The sequence below is a fragment of the Ambystoma mexicanum genome, chromosome 2q, assembly GCF_040938575.1.
Source record: "Ambystoma mexicanum isolate Mex_15411 chromosome 2q, UKY_AmexF1_1, whole genome shotgun sequence".
Classification (NCBI taxonomy): domain Eukaryota; kingdom Metazoa; phylum Chordata; class Amphibia; order Caudata; family Ambystomatidae; genus Ambystoma; species Ambystoma mexicanum.
Genome location: NC_090924.1, coordinates 80,628,442 through 80,638,476, shown reverse-complemented (window position 1 = coordinate 80,638,476; position 10,035 = coordinate 80,628,442). Strand labels below are relative to the sequence as shown.

Genomic DNA, 10,035 nt, shown 5'->3' with positions numbered 1-10,035 from the left:
AACGTCCTCTAGCTAGGAATGCCAGACTACCTCATCCAAAAATTACAACGCATCCAAAACACAGTAGCAAGACTAAATAGAAGAGACCACATCAACCCAGCCCTGAGAAGTCTACATTGGATACCAGTCAAGAAACAAATCAATTTCAAAGCCCTCTGCATAGCCCACAGAGCACTACATAGACAAGGAGCTGAATTCCTCATGGCAAAAATCACTCAATGCCAATCTAGAAGAACTTTCAAATCTAGCACCAACCCCTGGATAGAAACAAGACACCATGAGTAAACTAAAATCGGAGGAACTGCCTTCTCTATTCTCATAGCCAAACTATGGAACTTGATCCTGAAGTAAATCGGGACGGAGGACCACCTAATCTTTCGGAAATGGCTAAAAACATGGTTATTCAACTTGACGGGATAGAAGCAGATTAACATCAACTACACAATGATCATTCTTATGGGGATGCTACATCAACCCCATACAATGCCCAAACAACATCCACAAAAGCATTGAAAAGTGAGCTCTCGAATGAATTAATCGCAAGGATCCTGACAACCTAGCGTTCTACATCTTCCTACACATGTATCAAATACGCACAGAAGTTTAAAGGATCAAGAGAAACCAGTCAATCCAATAACCCCTAGCCTATACACCAGCGCCTCTAGATGAATGCTTGCACCTGAGGCGCCTCTAGATAAATGCTTGCACCTTAGACAGCTTACAATCTCCAAATCAATCACTACTTTACTAACCGCTTTTTTAGCCTGCTTACCAAACCTGGACAAGCACATCTTTGTCCCGCAAATTTAACCTCATACCAATGCAAAGGTTAGTGTCCACCCCAATCCCCAAAAAAGGAATAGCATACCTGCGCAATATCCAGAGACTATATTCAAACAGGGATCATGTCAGCGGAATGTAGCAATACTCGATCAAAGAGACATAGCCGACAAAAAATGAAAAGAAAGGACCCCCAGCTCCACACCACAGATCAACCTTACATTGAATACTTACATTGTATCCTAATTCATTATAAAAAACATTGTTTATTTAATTTTTCATCAATATTAAAATGCATTTTAAATCATCATGAGCTCATATTTAATATAAACTTGATATGTCAAGAAATAAAGTGCATAATCATAAAGTGCTAATTTAAAGATAAAACAAGAAAAAGGGCCATATAATTGGTCCGTGTCGCTAGTCCACAGGTGCAATGTCGGGAACCCCGAATGAGTGAAGGGGAGCACTGAAGGGGGACCGGCAGACACCCGCGGACATTTTAGTGAAAGGAGAATATAAAACAGTCACAATATTCAAAAACACACGAAAAGGCTAACCATGGGATGCGATGCGTCAATATCCAGAGACTACCCACAATCTGTTACCCAAACAAATAACCATTTCATTTTCTGAACCTCCCTCGCACATCAGACACACCCACATGACTCGTGAACATGCTGCTAAACCCCCCAAAATGCACATCACTCTCAAACTAACTCACAAACTCCTAATAGCCTCCAACACCCGACGACACAAACACTGGACGGACGGCACACATGCGGAAACCATAAGCCTCCAGTGTAGAAAAAGCGTGCACGGACGCCATTCACTCCGATTCTACACACATCAACAGCTGAGCACAACACCGGTCTCATCCCGCTCTTCCACCTTAACCAACCCACCCCACGTTACCTCCCATAGCCAATAGAGCGCCTGGAGACCATGAAAGTGGAAGTGGAGCGCAGTATAAAATCATCCTAACATAACTGCAATGTACATAGCTTTGACCCTGGTGCCCTCTCATACACAAATTTAGATTTCCAAGGACGCACAACTTGCACTCAAAAATCAACAAACTGTAAATAACTGAATGCAAAATGTTATTTGACTACCAACCTCACCTCCCCTTTTTTTGATAAATTCCTTTAAGAACTAAATGCACATTCGCCACACAGCTACGAAATCCACTGCAGGAAAGCTAGTCTTCTGGTAGCAATTGCTTGAAGGTCTGCCTACTTAAGCTACCCGTTAACATTCTATAGTGTATACGTGTTATCATGAACACTAGCCACTCCTTTCCTTGTGCCTGTTTGCACTTGGGGATACGAGTGTCCCTGCTGGTAGCATCATCATCTCTCCCATGCAGGCATTTCTGCCTAGATCACAAAGGTTATTGTAGCAGAAGCAGGTATAGATGCTATATTTGAATGTTGGATTTCGGACTCTAGAGAGGGACTGGTACCATTCCCAAAGATCCCAGGTATATTGTAAAATGTGCAAATTTCATGGTAATTATTTGAAATGCAATTCCAAAATGTTAATACAATGCTTGTCGTTTAAACGGTTTGCATTTCGGATGCCGAGTTTTACTTCTGGTGACATGAAAGCAGCTAAGGTAGTTCCCCGTAAGCCCCCACTATTTAAATCTTAAATAAAGACAATCACAATTCCCTGCAAAAATCACAGATTTTTTATTCTATACATGGAAGTTCAAATGATCAGATGCGGACGACACGATCACCAGCCAGCTCCCAAGATTCACTCATTGAGCAATAACACCCAATGCACTGGACTCCCCCCACTTCACTGTTGGTCTGTCCCCATGATCTGCCCGGAAAACATGAAATCCAGCAGAAGGGGGCCGAGCTTCGGTGACCTCCTGAGTGAGATGGACATACCCTGCACTAATGGCCAGATCGCGTTCAAGCCCCCTTCAGCAAAAACACTTTGGGGTGCCCCTAGGGGTGAAGATGGCCAATGATGTGATGACAAGCACGCCTCCTGGTCGCTCTGGTCTCAAGGGGTCTTGACTCATGTCTTAAAGTGGCTGAAGAGTTTGGTTGGGCTCCCACCTTCAGACAGTCCTTTAGTTATTTGTCTTGCTTCACCTCTGTACTCCAGTGACCTGTAGGGGACAACATAGGAGGTTAATGCAGGGGCATCAAAATGACAGAACAAAAGAAAAAAGCAGCATCATGAGAAGCAAAGGGGAAGCAATGAGGAAAATGAGAATCTTTAGCAAGTGTCCCTGGGCCACTATGTAATCGATGTTGCAGTTTACTTATAATCTAAAGCACTTACATGTCAACAATCAATTATTTGCCCTTTGAGCTAGAACACCTTTTATTCATTGCTCCAATTCCTTACTCTTAAGTCAAGCTCATCTTATTCTTGATTGCCTCAGACCACCCATGTTCCCTTGATGGCAGGACTTTGCTCATAACAAAATGGACGCTGGGCCAGGAAATTCAGCACGACTGAAACAGCGGCACAGTATCCCCCTTGCAAAATACTTGGTTAACGCCAGAACACCAAGCTTCTCAGGGGAGGTGGTCTCAGGGGTCGCAGGACCCAGGAAGCACTCCTGCTAAAAGTCACTAAATCTTGCCACAACAGTTAGGATATGTTTCTTGGATAGCTGTTGCATATATAAATGCCCTCCACGGCTCACTGAGAAGTCAAATGAAATCACATCTCCTTATCTGTAGGAAGGAGCTCAACCCATGCTTGGATTGTTGGCCATCCTTCCAAGCTAGTTCAATGTTCTATCCCTCTCTAATTGCATTGCTCCTGCTGTCTAACATTTGTATTTTACTAGGATCTTTTCAGTGATCTGCTGTGCTTTAGTGCAATATTCATAGCATACAGAAACATTTTATTTCAATGTTTTGCTTCTTTTCTATAGGCATAGTGATACAGGAAGGCATATCTAAAATTCACTGAGCTGCTTGATTATTTTCAAGACTTCAGCACCCCTACTGCTAAGTTCGAGCCAGCAAGATAATTAAGCGAGTTAAGTGCTTGCTCCTGGCATCCATTTTCAGGCTTCAGAACAAAGGTTGAAACTTTGTAGAAAGGATCAACTCAACAAGCTATCTTGCAAACTGTATTTGGTTCTACTGAACAACGTGGATGGTTCGTGACATTAGATGTCTTGCGTCATTCAGCAAACATGCAATTCACATAACTACCAGCTTTTGTTATTTTATGTTAGTTTCGAAAGTGGCTCTCTTTGTCCATACAGTGGCGTATTGTGCCACTGCCCGGGGTGACTAGACATTGGTTGGCTGGAAGGTGAGCTCTAGAACAGGGAAAGGTAAGAGGGCCAATGAAGTAGGAAAGAGCTTGCAGACGAAGGGAGGGGTCTCCCAGACTAGCTCACATTTTGCCCCTGGCTTGCCAGTCCCAGAATTGTATTCAGGAATGTACCTTCGGCACTATAATTGGACATTTCCAGGCATCTAACTCTTCCAGGATTGCCAGAGCAGGATCTCAAGCCACCCAACACCATTTGCAACTCATTCTACTCCAAAGCTGCCACCTTCGCTGCACGAGCAGGCCAGGTGCACACAGGTAAGCAGTTCGAGCTTCCAGATGCGCTTTACCAGTATGATCTTTCACTTTCATTAGCACACTATCCAGATGTGCTCACAAAAGCATATTCACTGCAATAACACTGCTAACCAGAAAACTTCCTCCACAAACCCAAAGCCACAGCAAATAAGTCCTGGCCAGCATACTCAGTTTAACAGAGATGGCCAAGAAGGCAAATAAGACTCTGAGATGACAAACATGGAAGGGTAGGAAACCACTCTCGTAACTGTACTGATGAACCTTGCAACATGGGCAACAGTGACCACACGGACCAAGAATGCAGAACAGCATTTCTGGTTGCAAGGGTTCTGTCCTGGCACCTATCCTAATTAAATGGTTTATAGACAAACTGGATTATCGTTTAAGTGGTGGAGGTGAACACTGGTGCTTAAAAAAAGGTAAGTTACTAGTTCTATTATTTGTGGAAGATGTAAGATTATTTTGCCAACAGCAAGGTATCTGCAATGCCTTTGGCAATTTTCAAATGAATTGCAAGAAAATAAATAAATAAATAAATAAAAGTACGATGTTGAACATCTAAAAGAACTTAATGAAGAAATCCATAACACGCCGAGAGCCTGGGAAGGTACAGCTACACAAGGCCAAAAGCCAGCAGAAATAAATAGACTTGCTTTAACAAGGGCAGTAAATAACCCACTGGCTGCACTACGGCGGTACAAGCACAGGCTGCCACACTGCACAGCATGGAACGGGAGGATCCTTCCAATGCCAACACTTTGGTCCCTAGAGAAAAGCACTTTTTTGACAATTACTCAAATGTCTAGGATACACACCTACTTCCCGGCTCTCTATGGAGAAGGGAGCTCTGGGAACTCAGGACCTGGTAGCCTGGAAGCCCTTATATTTTACAAACAGGCATTATCCTGAGAACTAATTTTCTTGAAGAGGTTATGAGCAGTCATAGTAAGTCTATGCGTGACTTACCTGGCACACAATTGGAATTTCTATATCATGCGAGAAGGCTGGACAAACAAACTCATCTAAAGAAAGAGCATGGAGGCTCTTTGGGGTGTGGGTAAATGAGGACACTGAAGCAATGTCGAAAGTGCCATGGGCTACAGACCGAAAGTATATAATATATCTGTCAGAAATAGCAAGAGTAACTTATCCATGAAGGTTTGAATAGGGTTGATGCTTTTTGCAAACCCGAAAATGTGAATGTGGACAAGTGTACCTTTTTCAGACCAGTGCATATGCTTAGAGTGGGCTGCAGAATCATGAAGCCTCCTTTTGCCCTCTCTTTGTACACAAGGCTAAAGGGCCTTAAACACATTTCCTTACTGTGTGCAATAAGGGGTGTACACGCAAGCCTAAAACAATACTTTGTAGATAACTCTCGATGCATGTATTTATGATGATGTATAGATATCTATTTGGAGCACTTATCAGATATGGGCCAAATGTATGGAAACGCTATGCACTTTTATAGTCTCTGAAGTTATCGTGTCAGATTCACAAATATGGGTTTTGTGGAAGCAAAGACCCGTACTAGGAAGGCGCACGTTTAAAGAAATTGGTGTTGAGGCTACTATAAATGGAGCAATAGCTGCAGTCGTGTGGTTGATAAGGTGATCTTCCACCGTCACCTGAGTATAGAATAAGAACTATGGGGTGCTAACCACACAGGATGCGCTTCTATTAACTTAAATGCCAAGTTTGTGACGAGTTAGTCAAATGGGAGATGTATTCAAAATTGGAATAATCGGTAAGTCAAACCTTTATATGTCAGACACAGTGTTATTTGAATACAAATAGTCTCAGCTAAATTAATCAAAATTGTTTTATTCACAGTTTTGTTGAATTCAGACTTGTTTTTGGTCACATAGAATAAGTTGCATATAGATAGATCACATAGAGTACTTTTTAAACACAATATTGTTGACTTTGGACATAATACGAAGTTATAATTAGTAATGCCACTGCTCTTGAAAAGGCTAACACGTGTTTCAACCTATAAGGTCGTCCTCAGGGCGTGAACATATAAAGTTCCAACAGGTAAACTGAAATCTTTAAATGTGTAGCTTGTTATCAGCTACTATATAGTGGCCAAAAAACCCGAGGAGGGAGAGAGAACAGAGACAAAAAACAACACAGAAGGGAGAAAAAATAAATAAAAATCGTCAGATGTGAATGAACATGCTATGTTACTTGATATACATCGACTGTGAAATTTACCTTAGTCACGTTTCACTGTGCAAGGTAATAACGTTGCGTGCCGCTGTAGCAGCTTAGCAGAAATGTTCAAATTTCTTCTTGGAATAGTGGCCGTAATCTAAGGAGATAGTTTAAATGCGATAACGTGTCATTACCTTTCTCCTGTATTCCGCATGCTCAGTTAGCTGATTTTAGAATTAGTCTCAAATGGTCTTACCGGCAGGGTCCTGAATAGATGCACGCACAATGGCGAATGTCTTCACGGAGGCCGAGTGCATCGGCAGTAGATATTCGTTACTATGGTAGCCAACCTGGTTTCCTGGTCAGGTGACAAGTTCACGTGACCCCCGTTGCTTGGTTACCGGCTTGATTCCGGAAATGGGAATCGACCAGTCCTCTCAATCGGCGAATGCTGTTTAATTCTAACATGCACGGCCACAACCAGGTTGTTTCTTGTAAGAAAGTTAAATTGCCGTCCTACGTGGCAGATTGCACCAACTTAAATAATTTGGTGTGTCTATGTGACGATTACATTTATATCAATATAATTCTTATACGAGTCACAAATCTGATTGGTTACTGGAGAGATGACTGATAAGTCCCTGATCCATGTAATGCTTTGCATCTAGTAGTGTAGCACTTGATTGGATTTTAGTCCACATACGACTGGGTTGTAATGGGAATACGCTACTCTGTCCTCCAGACAGACATCTTCTCTCTGGTTTGGGCGCATACTTTAGAGCATGTGATTGTGCTTGGAATGGTGAAGAATATACGCTCCGACAGGGGTGGCCCTGCTTATTGAACTGTATTATCGTTATGGTGTATCTCGTGGCATTAGTGCTTACGGTATATATGCTTATGATAAGCGCAGTATCAGTCTCAGGATTGGCAAAGGTAATTCCTGCTAATACACAATCAATCATTGCTATCTATTAACCAGTCCCTGGTTAAAGTGTTTGAAACGTGCAAAGTATAAAAAACATCATATAGTAATTTATAAAAAGACATTCAACTCATGTTCTTGGTTTAAACAGAGTGTGAGACAACGTAATTTACATATCATTTTCGCTTCTTGTTGTTGCAGCATCATCTCTCTGTTACCACCTCTCTGGTGTTGTTTGATTTGTTTAAGTCCAATGTATTTGATATCTTTTGCGTTGTCCATTTGGTGATGTGTCTGCCAATGGGAAGCCATTGGTAATCTGATGTCTTGACTGCTAAGGTTATTCAGGTGTTCACAAATACGAAAACTAACTTCACGGATGGTACTTCCAATATATATTTTCTGACACACATTGGATACCATATATAACATATTTTGAGCGACAGTTAATAAATTCTTTGATTTCAAGTCCTCCATGACAACTGAAAATCTTGGTTGGTGATAAGGCATACTGACAGAAATTACATGACCCACATTTGAAAAATCCTTCTGGTTTGGTACTTGTAGTTAGCCATTTGTCCTGTCTAATTGGTTCAGGTTTGAGAAAGGAGGGACTCACAATATTCCTCAAGGTAGTAGCCTTTGTAAAAATGATGTTGGGTCGTTCAGACAGATAGGTTGTGAGATCTGGATCTAGGTGCAGAATATGCCAGTGTTTTTGTAAAATATAGTATAAACATTTGTCACTTGAAAATTTAGTGATGAAGTTAACATGTGTAGGATATGTGATTTTATTCGATTTTGTCTTTTCTTCCAATGGCTTAGACCTTTTGACCTTTTTCACAGAATCTCTGGTTCGCCTGATTATTTTCTAGAGTACCCTCTTTCCTGAAATCTGTGTCCAATTGACTTACATTCTGGTTTGAAGATATCTTATTGGCTGCAGTTTCTTTTGGATCTGAGGAACTCACCTCTGTGTATGTTAAGAATGACACTACGTCTGTGGCTGCTGTTAGCATAGAGAATAGCATTCACGGCAGTAGCCTTTCTGTAAGTGCAAGTTTGGATTGTTGCAGAAACAATACTAATTTTTAGATCCAAAAACATGATTTCAGCTGCATCCATATGTCCTGTGAATTGAATATCAAAAGTGTTTTTATTCAAATAGAGCATAAATGCCTCAAACTCTTCTTTGCTGCCTTCCCAAATGGCTAAAACATCATCAATATACCTTCGCCAGGTGATATGATTTTTAAAAGGGTTATTGTTAAAGATATATTTGTCTTCAAAGAAGGCCATGAACAGGTTAGCCAATGAGGGCGCATATTTTGCCCCCATGGCTATGCCTTTAATTTGAGACTAGTAATCTCCATTGAAGAGAAACTGGTTGTGTGTTAGGGTGAATTCTAGGAAACTTTTAACCATTTGGACATGTGTTTAGTGGGAGGCTGAAAAGGTTCTAAAACTAAAGTCAAACTAATTCACAAGCTTCTAAAGGAAAGAAGTATTCTGACATCCAGAGAGGTTCAGGTTAGCAGATCATTTTAAGGTAGCATTGGAATCTGATTCCATAGCATGACGCCACTTGTACCACTACTGCTTTCAACCAATGAGTTTGCCCGGATGGATCCTGAGATCACAACAATCAATGGAAGATGTTTCACTTGGATAAAACACAACCCTCCCTTTAGCAAAACAAAAGTACCTGGGTTACTTTAATTTCCCCTCCAGCTGTTTGTAGGGTGATCATCTCCAATGACCGCTCCCGATACAATGTAATTTATGGGGGGAGCAGGCTGCTCCAAGGATGAATCATTAATGGCAACTTTAGCCCTCCAAGCAGCCAAGCAGCTTCCGAGATTCCGCAAACCTTTCTAGTGATCCCTCCAACGTGGCATCCGGCTGAGCATTAGAAGAATGTCTGGTTCGTGGGTAGAGGCCCTCTGGGTAACAGAAGTTGCAGTACTGCCCCTGGAATTCCTTATGTAAATGGTAAGAGCAGGATTCTGCTGTGGCATCTCGGAGGGAAACTTGGGTACGAGAGGGCAATAGTAAAGTTACCAGAGCAGGGCTAGGTACTGTGACGAATAGAGGGTATTTGTCCCTTCTCCCCAAGGCCCAAAGAGGGAGCCACCCCTTTGAGGCTAGGGAGGTGAGATCGCTCTGCGATACTTTCCCTAGGGGTATGGGCAAGTGGGACCTCACTGAGAGTCACTCCCCCTTAAGCGGCACATACTTATGTTCCTATGAGCAACTCACAAGACTGCCAAACATATCGGCATATGTGGGACGGTCTTCTGGGAAGAACAATACAAAATCTGTATATTTGGCTTTCACATTCCGGTGCAGAACAGAGTGATGTTTCAGACGCGATCAAAAACATTTGTCATTACCTTGCAGATCATGGCACAATAAAACATGCGTCATTTAAACGTCTGAGGTCCTCAACTTAGTGCACTCTGCTGTGCCCATGTTTATGTGCGGCTCAGAGTGGCGTGCAATGTGATGACGTTGCATTTTTAGATGTCAGCACCACGCAGATTAACACAGCATGTTAAACAATAACAGTTGTTAATTGTTAGAGTCTGTAATTCCAC

General features: G+C 41.9%; 1 protein-coding gene across 8 annotated transcripts in view; it reads right to left on the bottom strand.

Moving 5' to 3' along the window:
• Window positions 1–2,455: 2,455 nt before the first annotated feature.
• The window catches only part of DECR2 (2,4-dienoyl-CoA reductase 2), a 224,344-nt gene continuing 216,764 nt past the window's right edge, over window positions 2,456–10,035 (bottom strand). For all 8 annotated transcript variants that reach the window (XM_069646886.1, XM_069646888.1, XM_069646891.1 and 5 more), the window contains one exon: window positions 2,456–2,908. In XM_069646886.1, coding sequence (XP_069502987.1) covers window positions 2,874–2,908 — 35 coding nt within the window. In that variant the 3' untranslated portion in view covers window positions 2,456–2,873. The remainder of the gene's footprint in view (window positions 2,909–10,035) is intronic.